The sequence below is a fragment of the Typopeltis vanoorti genome, chromosome 26 (assembly GCF_054136105.1).
Source record: "Typopeltis vanoorti isolate ZY-2024b chromosome 26, IOZ_Tvanoo_1.0, whole genome shotgun sequence".
Classification (NCBI taxonomy): Eukaryota; Metazoa; Arthropoda; class Arachnida; order Uropygi; family Thelyphonidae; genus Typopeltis; species Typopeltis vanoorti.
In genome coordinates this window covers 16,342,031-16,366,077 of record NC_143574.1, presented here as the reverse complement: position 1 = coordinate 16,366,077, position 24,047 = coordinate 16,342,031, and the positions used below count along the sequence as shown (strand labels likewise).

At 34.0% G+C, this 24,047-nt stretch overlaps 1 protein-coding gene across 2 annotated transcripts in view; it reads right to left on the bottom strand.

Annotated features, from left to right (window-relative positions):
- The window catches only part of LOC150092360 (protein phosphatase PP2A 55 kDa regulatory subunit-like), a 164,303-nt gene that overhangs the window by 85,404 nt on the left and 54,852 nt on the right, over positions 1-24,047 (bottom strand). For both annotated transcript variants that reach the window (XM_090415159.1, XM_090415158.1), the window contains exons 4-5: positions 10,543-10,708; positions 3,115-3,405 (exon numbers count right to left, since the gene is read on the bottom strand). In XM_090415159.1, the coding sequence (XP_090271285.1) occupies positions 3,115-3,405; positions 10,543-10,708 (457 nt within the window). The remainder of the gene's footprint in view (positions 1-3,114; positions 3,406-10,542; positions 10,709-24,047) is intronic.

Genomic DNA, 24,047 nt, shown 5'->3' with positions numbered 1-24,047 from the left:
ATGGTATACTTTCTTAAGCTTTGCAAATAAGTAATATCTATTTTAATAACAGACAAAAAAAACTGATTTTATTACAATACATAATTTTTAATGTACGTAACCTTCTGTGATATACTTCTGACTGGAAGTGTCATTTCCAACAATATCTTCTGTTTCAGTTTATAATCTAAAGGATTTAAATGTATCCCCTTTGTTAACACAGACATGGTGGGTGGATCAAATGAAAACAGAAGAAAGTCATAACAACAATGCATGAGGATACAAAAAGGAAGTCCAAAGACTTCCTGGAAGTGAAGTCGCATTGTAAAGTGCCCTCCCTCACAACTACGTCATCACCACTCACCATCAACTCTCTCTCACCATCCACAATGAACTGCAACTACACTACCGTCATTTACCACTCACCTTCACTAGTATTTTCACAATCACAAACATCCATGCCCACAGTGGGATTTGAATGCACAACTTTTTGGCTGGAAAGCAAATACGCTAACCACTCAGCCAACGCCAACCAGGCTGGCTTTCATCAGGGAACAAACAATAAAAGGTCAGTCACTGGAATAAGCTTCAACCCAACATCTAGACCAATAAACCCAAAATCAGAAGAACTGGAGATTGGAACCATCAATATATGGAGTATTAATGGAAAGGTAACTGAACTTGCAGAAGAACTGAAAAAATACCATGTGGACATAATTGGCATTACTGAGATAAAAAAAAAAAAAAAAGAGACAAAAACTGACAAGATCTTACTAAATAATAAGTATATGATAATTTCAGACAATAGTGATCAAGGAAAGGAAGGAGTAGCAATAGCATTCAACACCAAACAGGAAGATAAACTTCTTGATTGGAAGGCAGTTTCAAGAAGAGTTTCGTGGGCAAACTTCAAATGGGGAAATGAACAATGAAATTTATTTGCCTATAGTCCCACAAAAGGTTTGAGTCATTAAAATAGGCAGGTGACATAAAAAAAATGGAAAAAGTGGTACTTGTTCAAGATCTGAACAGCAGAGTAGGAAATGAATCCCACCAGGCATATAAGAATATTTTGGGAAAATTTGGAGAAATGGCAAAGATAATAATAATGGTAAGTTATTTACTGGACTTCTTTCTATTCAGGACACAGACTACTCATTACTAACAACATGTTTCAACATAAAGATGCACACATGTTCACATGGAGAAAAAAATGCAAGAAATAAGAAAGCCTCATTGACCACATCATTGTTGATAATGATATCTTCATGATGGTTCAGGATACAAGAGTGTACAGAGGATTTGAAATTGGAAGTTATTTTTACTTAGTACTAAGCAGGATAAAAATAGACATCATATTGAAAAGAACAATATGTAAAAAAGTTTTAAAAATAATAGAAGTTGAGCAACTTTTACAGGTAAACTGTAAACTGTAGACTTGACTATATGGGAAGTATGTGATGAAGTTGCTTGTAAGGATAGAAAAATAAGAATAAGGTTGTTGAAGAAGCTTAGAAATGGAGGAAAGAGTGCTGTAAAAGGAGTTAGAGATGATAAAGGAGACATGAAAACAGGAGAAAAAGATATCCTTGAAGTATGGAGTAATTACTTTGAAAAACTGCTAAAAGAAACAAGCAGTGATGATAGCACAGTGGTAAAAAATACTGACCATGCATGCATTCAGGAATACATATCAATACTTGAAGTAGAAAAGGCCATCAAAGGCTTGAAATGTGGAACGGCAGAAGGAGTAGATGATATTCGACCAGAAATGCTGAAGTAAGGTGGTATAGAAGTCTTACAGTGGCTGCACTGCATAGTTCAGAAAGCCTGGACAGAGGGACGAATTCCCGATGATTGGAGTAGAACTCTAATAGTACCCATATATAAAAAAGGGAAATAAAATTGAATGTGAGAATTACAGAGGTATTTCCTCCCTACTGAGTGTTCCTGGCAAGATCTATAGTATACTTGTGAAACGGTTGAGAAGAATTGTGGAAGAAAAGCTTAGTGAAGAACAAGCTGGATTCAGGCCAAATAGAGGCTCTTAGGATCAGATCTTCATTTTACGACAAATAGTCGAGAAAGCATGGGAATATAACAAAGATCTGTATTTAAGTTTTGTCGATCTGGAAAAGGCATATGACAAGGTGCCAAGAAAGAAGCTATTCAATATGCTACAGTTAAATGGTGTCAATGGGGCATTATATCAAGCAATACTTAATCTTTATTTGAGATGTAAGTCAGCAGTTAAAATTGAAGGAAGCACAGGAAGATGGTTTAATATTAAATCTGATGTGAGACAAGGATGTACATTATTCCCTCTGTTATTCATTATCTATATGGATCACATTATGAAGGATAGTGGTATTAAACATGATATCAGCTCTTTGCTTTATTCGGACGATGTTATACTTCTAAATAAATCTGCCACAAGTCTGCAAGATTCTCTGACTAAATTGAATAACTGTTGTAATAGATATGGTATGAAGGTCAGCATTAAAAAGACAAAGACAATGAAAATAGGCAGAATCATTGAAAATGTCAACTGTGTTGTGAATGGACAGCCTGTGGAACAAGTAAAACATTTCAGCTACTTAGGCACAATTTTTAGTGAAGATGGTAAATTAAATATGGAAATAGACAACAGAATCAACAAAGCTGGTATGATAGGAAGTCAATTGAATAAATTCATATGGAATAAGAGAGAAATTAGTCGGAACACTAAATCAGCTGTATACAAGACAGTGTTCAAACCAGTTTTAACTTATGGATCTGAGAGATGGGTCAGAAGTAAAACACTTGACCAAAGACTAGAGACTGCAGATATGAGAGTCCTGAGAAAGATTATAGGTGTGAACAGATGGCATCAATTTTAAACACTTTCCAATAAAGTCATGATTTAAAAAAAAAATTATAATAATAATAAAAAAAGGTATGGCTATTATTCATTCTGCTGCTTTTCAGAAGAACTGTAATAATCAATTCTGATCTTCCTTAAATGGAGACCACTACCTTGTTTTAGTTCCAATGTTGAATGAGAAAGATCCAAGTTTTTTTAATAACAGAAAATAGCATTATTTATAAATTCAGGATGCACTATTTAAATATAGGATTAAAACTTAAAAAGGATACTGAAACTCTGATTTGTAATCTCCAAATGCCATAAATTAACCCTTAAGTCATCTGCAGAAAGATAAGTTTCTTGATCACTATTCACGGAAATAGAGTTAATATGAAAAGTGTGGGCATTGGCAAATATGCGTCGTGGACTAGCTTCCACCATAAGATCCATTGACTTAACAACAGGGACTCTTAATGTTGTGATTGAAGATGGATCCCGAATTTGACCATAGTCATCTTTTAAATTGCAACCATCTATCTGTTTATCTCGTTCTGATACTTTCCATAGTTTTATCGTCTTATCTAATTAAAATAAACAAATAAATGATTTTCATATGAAAAAACTTTGTATCTACTTACATTAGGCTAAACATCCATTTAACATTTTTCTATTATTATCCCTTAGTCCCAGGTGATGGCTAATCCAGACTGCTAGAGACCAAAGCTGGTAATGTTTCAAGCCATTTTGGACTTCAAATAAATAAGTACATTAACAGCAGTTTTGCACAAAATGGCGATACACAAAAACATCTATGCCCATGGCTTGCAGAGTGGATAATATACCTGCTCTGAAACCAACAAACTACAGGCACAGATCTTTATGAATGTCATTGTTTTGTGTGTAACTACTAACCTACTTATTTGAAGGTTGAAGCAGTTCCAGCTTACTCTATATAGCAGGGGTTTCTAGATTATCTAGCCATTAGTCTTGGTATAAATCTATAATACATTAATACTAATGTATTATAGAATGACAACCTTTTGCAAGTGGAATATACATAAAGAAGTTCATTATCAACAAAAATTCAATATGATAAATTCACTAAAGAGGCATACCTCTTATTAAGGTAAGATTTAGATTTAAAACATGGTTATTCATAATTACATCCAAACCAACTAACACTACGAGACCAGTGTATTGCTGTCTATTAATTGAGTATATTTTTCTGGCTGGTCTGCCTGTTATGTGGGATGAAAAACCAAAGTTTCCAAGAGCAAAAAAACTATCAACTGTGTATGAGACAGTAAAATGCCTACAGCTAAGTTTCTTTGCATCCTACACAAGATTGAAACCAGGTCTTTTCAACCAAAGGCCATCCTCAACACCAAATGAATTATGGAGACCTGCTTTGTTTCTCAACCGTTTCTGAAGTATACTTGAGAAACGGTTCAGAAGGATTGTAAAAAAGGAAGCTTGGTGAAGAACAAGCTGGATTCAGGACAAATAGAGGCTGTCAGAATCAGATTTTCACTTTATGACAAATAGGTGAGAAATCATGGGAATATAATAAAGATCTGTATATCTGGAAAAGGCATATGACAGGGTACCAAGAGAGAAGCTGTTCAAAGTGCTACAGTTGTATGGTGTCAATGGAGCATTATATCAAGCAATACTTAGTCTTTATTTGAGTTTAAGTCAGCAATTAGAATTGAAGGAAGTACAGGAAGATGGTTTTATGTTAAATCTGGTACCAGACAAGGATGTACATTATCCCTTCTGTTATTAATTTCTATATGGATCACATTATGAAGGAAAGTGGTATTGTTATACTCTGAATGAAAGGAAAAGTCAAAACCTTTACCTTCATTCAGATTTAACATGGTTTATCAATTCCGGAGCCAGTATTAATATATCAAGAGAGAAATAACCAATTGTAATTTATCAATTACGTTAATATTTAAGAAAGTTTTACCTAATGCATTATGTTGAAATTAATTAAGTGTTTTGTGAAGTTTAAACTATGTGTAATCTATGTAAGTGCTGCTACAATGTTGAAGGCAAAGGACAATCCGATTATACAGCAATGGCCTGAAGTCATACATGTGCACCTAATAGAATGTGCACATTATGGGAGAGATTGGAGCTAGGTGCTGAAAGGAGTGACACGCCGTGAGGAAAGGGAGAAATCAGGATGACGTCGGCAAGAAACATAGGGCATGCGTTTTTAAAAGGAGGTGCGGCGCCAACTCGTGGCTTTTTTCTCGTTCCCTGTACTGGAGTGTGGTTATCGCAGCAGGCGGCAGTGTCCATGGGCAGTCCTAGGCTACGGAATGACCTAACACGGTAAAGTTCCAGATCACACCGGAGATCGAAGACCCATGCCCAGCCGATTGATGAGCGAGCAGGGAGCCAGAATTGCTTCCCCCGTCAGCGATGTGCCAAGTCCGAATTCAACTGATGTGTAGAAAAGCTGAGGTAAATCTGGAAAGTAATCTGGAAATTGAAGGTGCTGCAGGGATACACATGAAGGCCTAGTGCATCCCCAACTACTGGTAATGTAGACTCTTGTTATGAACAATTGTGTAGGGGACAATAATTAGATATAGGTAAAATCCTCAACTCAGGACTGAGCCCTCATTGAAAGAACTTTAGGAATTAAGCTGATGAAACTTAGGAACTCTATACTTTAATTGGAATAATAGTGGGAAGATATTTGTTAATGTATCTGAAGTATAGAAAGAATAGCCTTTAATGATGTCATATATAGATGAGTTAGATCCTTGTTAGAATTAATGGTATGAAATTATGATCTAACATGTTAAAGGAGATTTAGCAATCATAAGTGAAACTACTCACTTCCCAATATTATCAAGATTAACATTATGTCAGTAAAAATTTCTTATAACTTGTATTATGTCTATTCAATGAATTAAATTCTTTTGAAATGAATATGAAGACTTGCCTGATTTTCATTTTATTGAACCGTTCATAAAAGTTCGAACCAAGGCAGGAGATAAGAATAACAAACATAAAATAGGGGGCTACGACTGCGAGATAAATCCTAACAGTGAGATTAATTGAGAATACTCTGCTAAGTGTTTAAGAATTACGAGACAGTGTGCTGATCTAGACTTTGGTTGCATGAATAAATATTCATCAAATACATTTTTGGGTGGCGCAGTATAAATATAAATTTTCCCTAAAATAAAAGAAGGAACCAGTACCAGAATTGAAACAAAGGAATTGGCGCCAAATAACGACATTTCCTTTGTCTCCATAGCCCATGTGCATATTTGCATAGCCGATGAGCAAATTTACATTACACCATGTAAATTTGCTCATCGGCCTAGATTGATAGTTAAGACATGACTCACTGATGTTAGATTAAGAAATTAGTTAAGGGGGGTAAATCAGAACAGAAGATAAATATAAGGATATATATATGAATACAAATATTAAAATAAAACTGGAACACAAGTTTAACAGTATTTAACCTGATATCAAAATTGGAGATGTTAATCTCAGCTTTTAACTCTATGCAGATAATGTTACACTTCTAAATAAATCTGGTACAAGTATGCAAGATTCCCTCACTAAAGTGAATAACTGTTGTAATAGATATGGTATGAAGGTCAGCAATAACAAGACAAAGACAGTGAAAATAGGCAGAAGCACTGAAAATGGAGATCTTATAGAACAAGTAAAACATTTCAGCTACTTAGGTACAATTTTTAGTGAAGATGGTAAATTAAATATGAAATAGACAACAGAATCAACAAAGCTGGCATGGTAGGAGGTCAACTGAATAAATTTATATGGAATAAGAGAGAAATTAGTCAAAACACTAAATTAGCTGTATACAAGACAGTGTTCAAACCAATTTTAACTTGTGGATCTGAGAGTTGGGTCAGAAGTAAAACACTTGACCAAAGACTAGAGACCGCAGATATGAGAATCCTAAGAAAGATTAGGGGCATGAACAGATGGCATCAATGGCAATATCATATTAAAAACTAGGATATTAGGAAAGAACTTAACAATGTCAGCATCCAGGAATGCATTAGCAGAGCTAATTACAGATGTTATGATCACTTAAACAGAATGGGCGAGGAAAGATTAGCAAAACAAGTGTTCTCTGCCAGGTTGGCAGGAAAAAGACCCAGAGGAAAACCAAGATATATGTGGATTGATACGGTACAAAGTGCCTTAGGTGATAGAAATATAAGATCTGATAATGTTTGAGTCTTGACAAGTCCTGATCAAAATAATCCAAACAGTTAATCAAAGACTGCAGACCACATATCTGAGAGTTCTGAGAAAAATTATGGGAGTAAACAGATGGCATCAATTGTAGAATCGTATTAAAAATGAGATTAGGAACACTTGATACTGTGGCCATTTAGAAATGTGTTTGCAGTAGTAATCCCAGGTGATACAGTCACTTAACTACCCAACCAGCCTTGATGTGTATACATGTCAAAGTTGACAGAGATGCAAAGTGCATATTAAAATTATAATACCATATTATATTGAAATATATGATGGATATGAAGTGCATGTGGAGCGATATATTTCATCCATATTGAGGTCTATGCGGCTAAACAGAATTAGCAAAACAGTTGTATAATGGCAAGATGGCAGGAAGGAGACCAAGAGGAAGATCAATACATAAATACCCTAAGAAAATTAACATTTAAGATCTGACAATACTAAAGTTCTGATAGATAAGTTTATAATTTTTTACATTATTTATAAAATGAATGCATTTAAATGTTAATTATCAACGTTATTTACTTGACCGGCCATTCACTTCACAATGCGATATATTTGAATCTTTAGCGAAAATTAGCGGATGACTAATGAGAAGTGAAAGCGGAGTGCAAAACAGACAATAATGGTATGCCAGTAGAGATAGTGCAGCTATGAAAACATGCATATGATTGGTGCAGTATTAACAAAAGATCACATGACTCAAAAACAAAGGCAAGCTGACGATTGTTGAGCTGAAATCTTGATTCTCTTCAATCGAATTCCAAAATATCTGAAACTGCCACAACAACATCCACTATCTACTTCTTAAATACTTAAACTTTTTTTGTGCACAAGGTATATGCAAAACTTTTTAATTTCTTTTTCCGTAAAGTAAAATCAGGGGTGCAAGATATATGCAAGGGCTAGTTATATTTGGGTAAATACGGTATTAGAAATTTGATGATGGAAATGATTTCAGACAATCATTAAAAGCATTTCACCATGCATTTTTATACGATGAACCCATACGTTATCACGACAGTTGATCTTCAAGTTGTTTTGCCAAATTTTGCTACTTTTAAAATGAAATGACAAATTCTGTGATCCCATGAATACAGAATTAAATCCATTGAGCCAGATAGGAATCTGTCATTAAAATCAAAACTTTTTCAGTTTTCTTTTCAATCATAGCAGAAAGAACAAGGTGGAACAGAACTATGCACTAGAGTCAGAAATGGTTTGATGTATCAACGAAAATACTGACTTAACAGGCAGTAGTTTCATTGTTAAATCAGTTGCAGGTTTTTAACAATGAAAATAGTGCCTGTTTCAGTAAAGAAATACTGTGATAGACATTAATTAAAATTATAATAACAGAATTAATTCACGTAAAATATTTTTTATTAGTAGAATTTTCACCTGAGTTTCATAGGCATCTTCAGTACATGTAAAAAGCTAATTAAACAATAACTGACAATTCCAAAAGGTGTCACTTAAGTAGCTAATGTAAGATAACTAAAAAAAAAAAAGGTCATTTAGTTATCTTGTACTGAAGATGCCTGTAATACTCAGGCGAGATTTCTACTAATAAATAATATTTTATTTATTAGTAGAAATCTCGCACATAAGACCATTTTTGTCTTATGTGCTCTAGTACATAGTTCTGTTCTACCTTGTTCTTCCTGCAATGATTGAAAACAAAACGATTTTTATGGGATTTACCAATATCATTTAGTATTTTGTCAATGAAAATGATCCAATGGACACCAAAAAAGAACTACAAGGTATCTTGCATAATCCTAAATCACAAATGTTATTAAATTCCATCCAGGATGAGCAGAGTTATTGCAAATATAATTTTGACATATTTTACCCATTTGCCCACTTTCCTGTAAAAGGTCTAACTGAAGCAAATTGAGAAAATCTCAACAAATTTTTGTAAGGATTCAAAACATTGAATTTCAATAAAATCAGCTTGGCTAAAGTGTAGGGCTGACCACCTTATCCTGTGAATGGTTTGAGGTCCGAGAATTGTGGAAAAGTTTGCAAATGCACAATGGCATTAACAGCAAAACTGAGAATTAGTGTGACTAGAATAAATAAATGAGAAAAAAAATATCCATTTGTACTCCCATATGGCAATGCACTATGAAATATACTAAGAAAATAATGTGAGGTCGATAGTCTATATACAAGTAGACAAGTCACTCCATGATTATACTTGGGCATAAAACAAGAATGTAAAATAAAAAAATAAAAAATTTAATACTAATATTAGTACATGTTTCTGTTTTACTAAGCATTATGTCACAAATAATGCTTCTACACATACACTGAATTACAAACGTCACAGAAATCAGTGGTTTCTGTATAGGCATGCAAATGCCAATACTGATTCTTTAAAATTGCCTGCACATAGCTTGGTAACATATGGGTTGGAAACAACCTTCATTAAATGCTTTGGCCATTTGCTGCACACAGCAGATTGTTTGTCCATACAAGCCTTCTTAGATAATGGCGATCTTGTTCCTGACAGAATGTCTTAGGCCCACAGTTACGCCTCTTAGACAAGAAATATGGATTATTTTCCCAATGATTAAAACACCCAAGATATCTCACCATTTGAAAAACCAGTCAGCTCTGCTGTTTTCAAAATCGTCAGTCCAGTCAGACAGGCACTGCGATAAGCCTTTTACTGAAATCCAAAATATCTTTCTTTTTGCCTCACTGTAATTTACTATTGACGATTACTGACCAGCAGCATTTTTCAATAGGTGCCTAGAACACATGGTAGCACATTACCCAAGTATTTTGCATATATGTTGCATGATGTTTACATACATTTGCATAAAAGTTCTGGTATGTGTATTAATGAGAAATAGATTGTGATTTAGGCTGGAAGGGAAAAATTACAAAAAACAAAAGATTTTTCTGACTGAGGGCTGCGCTGTTAACCGAGTGGCTATGCGCTCGGTTCTATTTCCGTTGCTGATGTGAAGGGCTTACGATCTTTCTCAGACATAACCAAGCTAGATGGTCTTGGGAGTGGACTGCAGGGTATTTCTCCCCAGTTTATCTGGGGTTTTTCATTCCACAAGCAGGCAAACCAGCATTGAGAGCTGAACACTTCTACAGACATGGGATACACCGGGAGGCATAGGGCTAACCACCTTATCCTTGTGTACGGTTGCGGGTAAATGAATAGAAAACCCTAGACACCACAAGATAAAAAGAGGGAAAAAGGAAGATTTTTCTGACTCAAATGGGATCAAAAGCGGCCACAAATTCCCAGAATATAAATTTTCCAAGTAGAAAACATGATTTTGGATTAAACAGATTTTCAATTAAGTACTCCACCAAATGTTCCTGTTTGCATGAGTACACTGTATTACTTAAATGAAAAAAGCAGGGGAAACTACATTTTTAATCTGCAAAAAATTTAATAAAGTAATATACTATTTTCTTACCATTTGTGGACAATAAAAAATGAGCTGCATTTCTTCTTTTTAACCATCTAATCTTGTTTATTTTTTCTTCAATTTCTAAGCTCTTTAAATAATCAAATTCCGGTTCATGACTCTGAAAGGTGCTATACACGCTATAATCGCCTCTACATGGTATCAAATGTTTCGACTAGGAAAGAGAAAGAAGGATGAAAGCAATTTCAACATACCATCTTAAAAGAATATATGAACAAGTTCAATCTTTGAAGTGCTAAATAAAAATGCATATTAATAGTGAGATCAATGATTTTAGATGATTGAGAATCCATGCAGTTAGCCTAGTGGCTGTGCACTTTGCAATCATATGCCTGGGAAAGGAGTGTCCTAGGTTCGATTCCCCTCAGTGACGTGAGGAGCTGAAGGATCTTCCATAACCAAGTTAGCCAGTCTTGGGCGTGGACAGTAGGTTTTTTTATCCCCAGTTTATTCTGGGGTTTTTCATCCCACAAAGCAGGCAAACTGGCCTTGAGAACTCAACAATACGGACATAGGATACACCAGGGTGTAAGGCTGACCACCGTATCCTGTGAAGTTTGAGGTCCGATAGTTAACTAACTCTCAACACTACAAGGTAAAAGATGGAAAAAAGAAGATGACGAGATCAATGATTTTAAGTATAATTTTCAAAACAGTTAAGCAATGCTTATGATGTTTTTCTCTCATTTTGATATTATATCACTCAAAAATGTTTAACCTAAATTATGATTATAAGGATGCTTTTTTTTTTGTGATGTGCTTATACAGTTTCCCCACTTTGCATTGTCTTTAAAATATTCAATCTGAATGCATATTAGATCTATGTGCTTAGTGAGGTTTAACAGCTCATTACAAAACAGGTAAAAAGAAACATACTTCATCACCATAGTTAGAATATTCAAAATGTGATCACTGCACTTACTCTTACTATATCTTGATGCAGTCAAATTGGTTGTTGTTTTTGGCAGAGAATGAATCTTCAAAATCATAACTTTTTTTGTAGTCAAATTTATATAAATTACAAGTATCCTGGAGAGTAGTGTTTCCCAAAGTGTGGTATACATACATATCCCAAGGAGTATACAAAAGGTCTTTAGGGAATATGAACACTTAGGAATTTTTTAATAAAAATGCATCTCTTAGCATGTATTGGCTACCTCTATGTAAGGACCATGTCTGACAGCATTATCATGTTTCAAATGTATGGTTCAAACAATCAGAACTCCCTGCTAATTATTATTTTTTTAAAAAATAATTTTAAGAAACAATTTCATCTATCTTATTCAACCTTTGTTATTGAAATTACATTTTTATAACTGAAAATTTAAATTTCATATTTTTTTGTTTTTACTGCATGCTTATTGGATTCATATAAATAATGCATTTAATAATTCAAACTACATGCCGCATGTAGTCCGTAACGTGATTTTGTGCGGCCCGTGGCAGGATAAAAACTATATTAAATTATACATATTATCAATTTAGCTATTAGTTTTGACAGCAGATTTTCTGATTGATATACTAGTTATATTCATTATTTCCGATGATGGAAACAATTTATATTCTCAACACGGAATCAAAATTGCTTTAAAAAGCTTACTCAATTTATAAAATCTACTGCTTCTCTGTGCGAGTTGTGGTAGATTTCTATGCACTCCAGAGTAATGCATCATTGAAAGTCACTTGCTCTGCTCTGGTTACAGTGATCAGTTTCACAGTTGACAGTGTTATTGTTGCAGTTTGTGTCCCCTGGTCAGTTACTTCAGCCTTTATGTACTATGAGTAAGAAACATAAGATCTGTGAAGAAAACAGGTCGTTTCAGGAGAAATGGGAAAATGAATTTCTGTTTATAAATTCATATAAAAACAATAATGACAACAAACCAGTGCCTTGTGTGTTTGCAGTATTGTCTGTGCACAAGGAATATAACCTCAAACGCCACTACATACAGCACCACGCTGCTAAATACCAAGAATATATTGGAAAAGTACGTACTAAAATTGTACATAATTTAAAGAGAAAGGTTAGTGCTCAGAAATCTATTTTTACTAAACCAACATCAATACAAAAAAGCTCGCTCTTGGCATCGTTTGTTGTAAGTGCAGAGATAGCAAAAGCAAAAAAATCATTATCTGATGGTGAATTTGTAAAACACTGTTCTGTGAAAATGGCACGTGCATTTGGGAAAGATAAAAGTTACCAGAAATATGTAATTAAATTTAATTTAACAACTTATATTTAAATCAAGTATTTTATATTGTTCTCCCAGTAGTAAAATGATTTAACAAATATAGTAATTCAATACATATAACTATTGCCTTGAAAATTTGCAGAGTTTATTTAAGTTCTAAATTATTTAAGATATTATTTATGAAGTTGGCCATGCCTGATATATATAATATAATAAATTACATATTTGTAATTTATTATAATACGAGGGATATCCAGAAAGTAAGTTCCGTTTTCAAATATTTTCACTGCAGCACTGTGATCGCAATGGTGCGCATGAGTGCTGAGTTTGTTGATTCCTTAGTAAGGCATTGGTGCCATTTTCAGACGTTCTCACAGTGCGTAAGCTTCTTGGTGTGCGTTTATAATGTCTAAGAAAATTGAATCACCCGCCACATTGGAAATTAGGTCAGTTATCCATTTCTTAAATGTAAAGAACGTTAAAGCAGGGAAAAAAATTAAAAAAATACAATGTTCAATAAAATTCTTAATTACTAAAAATAAATAAATTAATGAAATAAAAGACAGAAGTCATAACTTTTAAGAAGAGAATGAAACAATATCTCCTTTAGGGCAGATAGCTGAAAACCATCAGAAGTGTTAAAAGTTAGAATTAGTAATAAGGTTTTGCAGCTTTGGTTATAAAGACATTCCATATGAATCTGCTCTTGTGTAGAAGTTTTGTCTTCCACAAAACTGTGCTTAGTACAACAAAGAATCTGGTAGTCACCTAGAAAGCTAAGGGAGGAAGATCATCGTTGGATAAAGAAAGGAAGGTGGAAATTTTCCTATTTTTCTGACAAGACAATGGTCAATGATGCTAAAAGGCTTCAGGACTTTTGCAATACATTCCTATATTCTTTACCATAGGGAAAAGGAACATGAGGTTCATTTTTGAGAAAAGAAGGCTAAACTGTTGAAAGCTTTGATAATAAAGGACTCAAAATAAATTTTGGAAAATTATGGAGACAACTGCTATGTTTGAGTAAAACTTTAGTTTAATACAAAATCAACAGAAGCGTACGCCATTATAATCTCAATGCCACCTTTAAACCACCTATAAAACTTAAAAACAAATTCAACTCCTCTAAGGATCCTCTCCTCCCATTGGCACATCCTGGAGTTTATTGCATCCACTGCACCTGTAACTTACCTTACATTGGTGAAACAGGACGTACAATCCCTACACGTAAGAAAGAACACATAAGACACATTAAATATAACCATTTTGGTGAAGCAGGCCTTTCAGATCACGCTCTCAACACCTTTCACCAAATCGACTGGAAAAGAACCTGCTCTTTACACCATACAAAAACCTGGTATGAAAGAAAATTTAAGGAAGCCTGCAAAATTCTGATAAACCACCCAAATATCAACAATGGTGGCATGAAAATTCCAAGAATCTGTATGGCACACATTCAGCCTACCTAATAGTTAGTATCCAACATATTTCAGGATATGCAACCTTCAGCTAGTATTGGAAACCATTCCATACCAACTGGTTGGAATTTATATGTATAATCACGGTGTTAATATATATGATAATATACAAACTATATATATATATATATATATACACACACACACATACAAACTATATATATAGACTTGTTGTAGCTCCCAATGTAATTTTTACAACCAATAGATAATATTAATAATAGGACTCTAGCGTTGATGTAGTAAGGGTTTTTTCCCCCCCACCAGAGGTCAGGCCAATAATTGTTGTAATGGTTCGTCAGTAACTTTAACAAACCATGTAGATTGTAGTGCAGCTTGTTTCTCTGTATATAGTATATATATATGTATGCTCCAAAAGATGAACTTGATATAAAGGTCGAAACGTCAAATGTGGATTTTGGTTTATATCAGACATGGTAGTTGTCTCCATAATTTTCCAAAATGTATTCGAATCTCTGTGTAAGCCTTTTTGGACTCAATTTTTTTTTTTTTTTTTTTTTTTTTTTTAAATGCTAATTTAATTCAAACTCTTGAAGTAATAAATAGCCTGTAGTAATCCAAACATGATGTAATGAGGTCTTTAGTCTTGGTTTTCTGATTAGGATGATGTGACAGTGCATGGATATAAGTCTGTATAATTTTTCTTCCAAAACACAAAATTGTAAAATGACCATCCAGTTGGAGAAAAATCAATAAATCTGGAAAGGCTGTGTCCTCCCTCTCCCATAAAGTGAACTGATTAATCCTAGGATGAACTGCATCTATTTCAGAGAAAAAGTTCTAAATCAGATGGGGAAACCATTCCACATAGCAAATATGTCATCCATATATTTGTATCAAAGTGCAGGTTTAAGTAAATGCCATTAAGGAGATTATCTTCAATTTTACTATTTAAGATATTATTATATCAACAGATTGAAAGGAACAACAAAATGCTCCATAAAGTAGTTAGCAAATGTAGGTTAAAAAGGAATTACTACTGCTGTATTGTCCGAAAGGTTAGCCTAGTGGCTGTGTGCTTCGCAACCATATGACTGGGGAAGGAGTGTCCCAGGTTCGATTCCCGTCGAAGACAGGAGGAATTTGAGGATTTTCCTCAGCCATAGCCAAGTTAGCTGGTCTTGGGCACGGGCAGTAGGGTTTTTTCTGCCAGTTTATCTGGCATTTTTCATCTTGCAAGCAGGCAAACTGGCCCCATGAACTCACACGGATCTACAGCCTTAAATACTTAACCCCCAATGAGGGGGCTCAACTAGCCCCAATAGAGGGAGAAAAAGGGAGGAAACTCCATACGAATAAATAGCTGTATCTTTCAATCTGTTGATATATCTTGAATAGTAAAATAGCCAGTATGAATAACAAAATCTTCTCTTCAAGGATTAGGCATTTGCCTGTTCTCTCTCTCTCTCTCTCTCCTTTTGGTAGCCAATCTCTTTCCATTTCTCTCTATATTCCTTGATCGTTTCATTTATGTTGTAAATATCTAGTTCTTTTCTGATATCTTCATATCTCATATGGTCCAATTTTGTGCACTCTTTAATTCTTAAAAATCCCATCTCTGCAGCTTGTATTATATTTTCATCTTTCTTTTTAGCCATTCCATGTTTCAGAACCATATAACAGAGTGGGAGTTGCCATTACTGTATAAAATTTTAGCTGAGTTTGTCTTGTTTTTTTTATTCAGTATTCTTTTTATTGTTCCACAGATTTTCTGAAATTTCATTATTTTTTCATCTATATCTTTAAGATATGTTATTATGCAACCTAAATAATTAAACTGTGTCATCTGTTCTATTATTTTATTTTATATAACTATTTTTTATCTAATACAACCCTGACCTTTAAATGCCAGGACTTATTTTCTTCTGTGAAATTTTTAAATTGTGCTGTTTAATTCGTAAACTGATTTTTGAAAGCCATCTTCTTTGTCTTGTAACATAATCTGATCATCTGCATACAACATTGTATTGATAACAGGTCTCATTAACTGGATACCTTGTTTTATTGTTTTCCATATTTTAATAATCTTATCAATATATATATATATATATATTGAATAGAGTTGGAGATAAGCTATATCTCTGCCTGACACCTCGATTTATTTCAATCTCTTCTGTTTTAATTTATTACCTAACTGTATTTTTGTATCTTTATATAAACTTTGTATAGCTTGTACCAAATGTAATGGATATCCTGGTTTTTTTTTTTTTTCATTATATTCCATGGTTTTTCTCTTTGTATATTTTATCCATCTCGTAATCTATAAAGGCCATACGAGTCTCTAAATTAAATTCTCATCTTTTTCAATTTGTTTTAGCACATAAATATTGTCTATACCTTATCTTCCATGTCGGAAACTTTGTATGCCCACAGTTCATAGAACTAGGGTTGGCAGATTGCCAAGAATAGTCAATTCATGCTGAAGGGGAGAAAGAAATAAAGGATGTACAAATTAGTCACCAACACACGAAATCACATGCTTTATATGTAAAATTTTGCAACTGTTATACAAGCAAAATAGTTACCACTTTAAAAACTACAATATTCATAAAAGAAAAGTTAATTTTCGATGTGTAATAATAAACAACTCATCCCACAAGACGCACAAATTACCCTATTATTGGAATGGATTCTCTTTCTTCTGATATGTTCAGAAGCATCGAAGGGTCTTGCATCTGTGAGCACACAATAATTTCCCCAATCAACTCTGCCTCCTTTCTTAAATATAGAAATAACCAATCTGATAGAACCTCAAAAGAACCAATAAATAAAAAATTAAACATAACTGTTAACAAAAAGAAAATTTAACAGGTTCAGTCTTTTATATATTTGGGACAAATGTTTACGGATGGAGGAAATTCCCTTAAAGAAATAAAAAAAGAAGAATAGAGATAGCAAGAAAAGCCTTTATTGATATGAAAACTGTTCTAACATCCAGAGACATTAACATAGACACAAGAAAAATATTAATAAAACGCTATATCTGGTCAAGTCCTCTCTACAACAGTGAAACATGGACTCTAAATAAAGAAGCAGAGAAAAAAATTAGAACTTTCGAAATGTGGACTATCAGAAGAATGCTAGAAATATCATGGATAGAGAAAATGAAAAAGTTTTAAAGAAAGCAAAACTGAAAAGAACATTAATGAAAATAATTAAAAATATTTTATGTTTAATTATTCATAAAATATTATGAATCATTTTGGACATTAACTAGACAAGAAGGCATTCAGAAATTAACATTAGAAAGGAAACTGGATGGAGGGAGAGGTAGACCCAGGAGAATGTGGTTTGAAGACATTAAGGATTGGACTGGCTTGAATAACCATAAATGTTCCAGAGCAGCAAAAGAAAGAAAAAAGTTCTATGACATAGTTACCTTCTAGGGGATGACACTTGAAGATGGAACCTCACATTTCCTCCAATAGTTATTAATTTAAAGAATATGGGATGTAAATATTCTTCACCATATTTCCAAAGTTATGTTCTGTATTTATGTCATCTAATCCAACTGATTTTCTATTATTTTTGTTCTTCCAATTTTATGAGTTCTATATTAGTGTTGATTTCTTCATTTTCATTTTCTGTTGTTAAATTTGGGTCATACCATAAATTCTTATAATGTCCTATCCATTGTTTCCATTGTATTATGTTGCTTTGTGCTGTATCTCTTTCTTCGTTGTTTAATTTCCTTAATATTTTGTAGGCTATGTCTTTTTCTATTTTATTAATAAATCTATCCCAAGAATCTTCATGAGCTTTCTGTACTATGGTTTTAGCTATATTTCTTCTAATTCCTTTGTATGTTTTTAAAGAAGTTATTTGTATACCATTTGTTTTTCTTTTATTGCATTTTCTGTGTTCCAGATTTTTAGTGTTTTTCTTTTTAATATTTTATTTTTCTTCCCGAGTACTACGGATTATCTTTTTTCAAGTTTTCCCATTCTTCTTCTGTATCTTTACTGATTTGGGGTTCTTTCAGGTAATTTGTTAATCTTCATTGATATAGCATTCTAATTACTTTATTTTTGTAACAGATATTTTGTATACTTATTATATTTCTTTTTTTTTTTCTATTTACTTCCTTTCTCCACTTGGCTAGTATTTTTATTTTAAAGACTACTAAATAATCCACGCAGTTAGCCTAGTGGTTGTGCGCTTCGCAACCATATGCCTGGAGAATAAGTGTCCTAGGTTCGATTCCTGCTGGTGACACGAGGAGCTGAAGGATCTTCCTCAGCCATAGCCAAGTTAGCTGGTCTTGGGTGTGGACAGTAGGGTTTTTTCCCAAGTTTATCCTGGGGTTTTTCATTCTGCAAAGCAGGCAAACTGGCCTTGAGAACTCAACATTATGGACATAGGATACACCGGGGCGTAGGGATGACCACCTTATCCTGTGAACGGTTTGAGGTCCGATGATTAATTAATCCTCGACACCGCAAGGTAAAAGGAAGATGAGATGAGATAAGACTACTAAATAATGATCTGAAAAAATTTTGCTTCCTCTGTATACATCTCTCTGTCACACGTGGAGCAAGTTTCTGCTTAGCAATGATATAATCAATCATAGATCTTGTTCCCCTGCCATTCTAAGTACAGTTAAATAAATTTTTTTTTGAAAAATGTATTGGTTATTTTAAAATTAATGAAAGTAGGGAAGTCTAATAGATCTTGACCATTATTATTCATGAAAATTTCTCCAACTCTAGGATTAAGATCTCCTGCTGAAAAATCATAAAACTTAATGATGTCAGAAGGGAAAATCTTGTTGAAGCATATCAATAGTATCAGTTAAAGAAAAGTTGGTGAAAAAAGAGAGAATATACTGAAGCTGATCATAATATCCATAAAGAAATTGGCCAAGGGTGGGGAAAGTGGTGAACCCATGGCTGTCCCCTCTATCTGTTTGTAGAACTTTCCTTGCCAAACGAAATAGCCTGAGTTCATTGTGAACTGAAATAGGGCTGAGATATCGGGAGGAAACTTGGCTTGGATGAGCTCTAGGGTTTCTTTGAGTGGACATTAGTGAATAGGGAGGAGATGTCAAAACTGACCATTATGTCAGTTTATTGGAGTGAGAGGTTTTCTACACTGGCTTTAAAGTGGGCTGAGTTTTTTTGTGTGATGGTGTGTTGCCAGTGTATAGTGTGTGAGCGTTCTGGCTAAATGTTTGGCTAATTTATATGTGGGGGAATCAATGCCATCCACTATGGGACGTAATGGCACATTTTGTTTATGTATTTTTGGGAGTCCATATAATCGGGGGGGTATCTAGAGTTATAAGGTTTTAGTCTGTTAGTTCTACAAACAGATAGAGGGGACAGCCATGGGTTCATCACTTTCCCCACCCTTGGCCAATTTCTTTATGGAGACCTTTGAAGAGAAAGCCTTAAACTCCGCCCCACAAAAACCCACTATTTGGCTTCGTTACGTGGATGATGTGTTCGCTATTTGGCCACATTGCTCAGACTCACTCCACTCCTTCCTCTCAATTCAAGGAATGATAGATTTCTGTCTCCTTGTCTCAAGAAATCTTTCTTATTCCTCTTTCCTATGTTAAAGAATATCGCAATGTAACACTGTGGCCTTTCATCCTATTAGGATGAATTTCTATCTACCTAAGGACAAGCCTCCTCCACTTAACTTTCCGGGTGTCTATTAGATTCCTTGCTCATGTGACTTGTCTTATTTTGATCAATCTGGTAGATGTGCTGCTGTCTGTCAAGAAGAACATATATCTTATATCAAGTACCATGAACCTGAGTAATCTAGCCAAGTACAAAAAATAACAGTTACATCAACAGGTTTCTTCTTTCTTAACACTTGTCCATACACAGAACCAGTTATATAAAACCTGGCTTTATATCATTTCATAGCTCCACTTCCTTTTTAAGTGTATGGAGATATGAGCTGCAGCAGCTGATCAACATCTATACAATGGTGAGCTCTGAAAGAACTAAACAAAATCTGTATCCTCTTCCATTTCATATACCAATGTTCTTCAAAAAAAAAAAAAAAAAGCCTTCTTGAATAGAATTTCCTAGTAATCATGACCTCCAGCTGTTCCTGAAACATATTTGCATGTACAAAAAATGACAGAGACATGATAAAATTACATCAACAGATCTAGTATAAAAGACAATAGTACATTTTAAAAACAGGAATGAAAGCTTGAGTTCTAAATTAAAGTTGACTACGTGCTTGAGCTGCCACGAGTGCACCAAATCAGCTAAATCCATCCTTTTGCATATGGAAGAATACCAGAGAGACATCTCCTACAATAGGACCAGAGCCAGCACTCTCTCTAGCCACATTCTCTTCTCTATTAACTCAGATGAAGGCTGCCAACACCTCGTAGACTGGCCAAAAACTTTTAATATCCATGTGTGTTATGATGAACTCGAAAGAAAGATCATCGAATCTAGAGAAATTTCACTAGATTCATCCCATATTAACAGCAGCCTTAGCTTCAATCTCTGATGCACACATTGCCTATGTTCAATATTGGCACACTTGTGGCAGCTCACGCACGTAGTCAACTTTAATTTAGAACTCAAGCTCGAATTCCTGTTTTTAAAATGTACCATTGTCTTTTATACTAGATCTGTTAATGCAATTTTATCATATCTGTCATTTTTTGTATAATTCTTTGCCTGTGATACCTGAAGAAGTTGAATCATTCAACGAAACTAGTTGTATCTTAATATTAAACCTTGTTGTTTTTTAATCTCGGTATATAGTCATTCAAACTAATTTTTTATTTTTATATATATATATATATATATATATATATATATAGGACTGTATGTATTAAATGTCTGCGCAGTGCCTAATGGCTATGCGCTTCGCAACCATATGCCTGAGGAAGGAGTTTGCTAGGTTCGATTCCCATTGACAATGTGAGGAGCTCAAGGATCTTCCTCAGCCATAGCCAAGAAGTTAGCCGGTCTTTGGCATGGGCAGCAGGTCTCCCCCCCTCCCAGTTTATCTGGGGGTTTTCACCTCGAGAGCAGGCAAACTGGCCCCGTGAACACAGGTTACAGTCATAGGATACCTCCAGGAATAAGGAGTAACCAACCAATTCCATAGAATTTCAGTTCCGAATGCCTACACAGTAAGAAGTGTAGGTCTATGCGTGAGCGTAAATTAGGATAGGATGTAAGAAAAGCTTTCATTTTTTTTCATTTTTTACAAAATGTAAAAAATGAAAGAGTATAAAATTTATACATAATAAAATGATGAAAACAAAAAATTTACTGCTTCCTGTTAGTTTTGTCTTCATTTAAAAATAAAACTGTACACTGTGTAGTTTAAGAATACAATGTTATAATGGCTAATAGTCCAATACACAAGCACTGTAATGAGCCTGAATGTTTTTAGTGTGTTGAAAATACCAGGTGGCTGCACTCCAATCTTGTGAAGAGCTATTACAGCTACAAGACTCTCAATCTCCCCACTGCATGTTAACCAGTACAACTAAACAATCTCTCTCTTTCTCACTCTCTCTACTAATAAACACAGGAATGTTGGCTGCACAGCACCACTAACAGAACCGGGCTCTCACAATTCTGTGGGCAGTGCAGGAGTGTGCAGAAGTTATAACAATATTTATAGCAAGACTGTGTGTGGGTGCACGCATCACAGAAACAGAGAACTTTCATGTCAGTAAATACTATTATAGGAACTTGCTCAGTGCTACAAACAGGTCCTGACCAAAGACATTCTGAAGAAAATTTATTACAGCAAAACCTTCTACTACATACATCAATGGTGTTGTAGGTTCTCTGTTCTAATTGGAGAGAATGAGGATCAAACTTTCAAGTCTTTATCCAAGTAATCTTTTCAGCCTAGATATCGTGTCCTTATTAACAAATGTTCCTTTAGAACACTTTTCTAGAGCAAGATTTTCTGGTAGACATTATTAGTCTATTTCACTGTCTTTTGTTCTGGCTACTTCACATGACAAAATATTCTTTTTCTTCCTTTCCAGTAATAGACCTGGTGGCCTGTTATGATCTTTTCCCATCTTTTCAAAGGCTGTCCTCTAATCCTTCTCCCTTGAGGTTGATATCTCTGTATGTCTCTGGGCAGTCTTCCTTTCTTTCTGTATGTTTCCATCTCACTCTATAAAGATTGATGTAATCTAAAACAGATAACCTCAAGTTCCTTTAAGATATCACTATTTCTTTTGTGGTCTATTATATCCAGCTGTTTTACACATGAATCTCATTTCAGAGTTTATCAGTCTTTTTCTATCTGCTTGAGTTATGGTCCAGGCTTCTGAACGACATGTTAGGATAGGGCTTGCTATTGAGTTATGGATTCTTATTCTTGTTTTCTTGCTTATTAAATTTGGACTGACTATCTGACTGATAGTATGTTGCACATCTTTCTCGTTTTCATAAGAGAAGTGGTAACCCAGATATTTGAATGCATTAACCTGTTGTATAATATAAAATTTTGCTTCTAATTGGGTCTCAGTCACAATATTAAATGCCATGACTTTGGCTTTGGAAGTGGAGATTTCAATATTGTATGTTTTTGCTATTTCATTTAATGAAAAGGCTGCTCGCTATAATGAAGATTCATTATAGCGAGCTTCAATCATTATCTTCAATTAGAACCTGATCATCAGTGAATAAAATTTTGTATCGATGTTGGTGTAATCATTTATGTGAATGGAAAAAACTGGTTGTTTTCCTGTACTCTCTTATAATATTGTTAATATAGATATTAAAGAGGAGTGGTGACAGACTATATCCTTGTCGGACACCTGCATTTATGTTCTGCAATTCAGATTTTTGTGTGGCTATCTTTATTGTAATTTGGTTGTTATATATATATATTATTGAAAATTGCTTTAATGCTTTAATTAACTGGTTAGTAATGTTGTCATCTCTTAAAATTTTCTGCTTACTACGACTGATTATATGGTATATAATAATATACCATATATTATTCATAATTAATGAATAATATATGGGTCTCTAAATTGAATTCTCTTCTTTTTTCTATCAGGAGCTTGAGACTTGTTCTTTCTTTTACATTTCCCATTCTCACATGACTTATTAATGATAATTCACATATTTACACCTTTGAGTAATTCAAATATATCAACCAAGTACAGGTATCCCTTAATATATGCAACTTTGATTAGTGCACAAAAAATTATTGTGACCATAAACTTGATATATGCAGTATCAAATTTGATTAGTGTGGCCCAAAAAGTTTGAAAATAAGCAAAGCGTTAGACTTGGTCAATGAAACCGATCAGATCACGTGGTTGAGTCATGCTCCAGTGTTAGTAATGCACTCTCAGCCTCAGTGCTTCAATTTATCAGCAGAGAGTGGCACGTAGTGTACGCTTACGGCCTATCCGCATATTACGTAATTTTCAAATTATGTAAAGCATTACTCTTCGTAACCATTGCCTCGAAAAAGAGTAATAAATGAAAACTTATTACTTTGGATACTAAAATTGACATTAAAAGGTTTGATAACGGAGAAAGCAAAGCAAACATCGGAAAAGCTCTAGGCTTTGGTGAATCAACTATATAAGCCATTTTAAATAAAGCGACTAAGTACCGTGAACAAGGCAAAGTGGCATCTGAATCTTTGAGTATGCAGAGTAAAATCATGGAGGAGAAAAAAAAAAAAAGCTACCACTGTTCAATTTACGTTAGATAAGTTTTTTTATAAAAAATAAATATTTAGATAAGTTTTTATGTAACAAATATGTATAGATAAAATATATAAATATATGTCACCTTAAAAAATAAATGATGTTTAAATTTTTATATTTTGC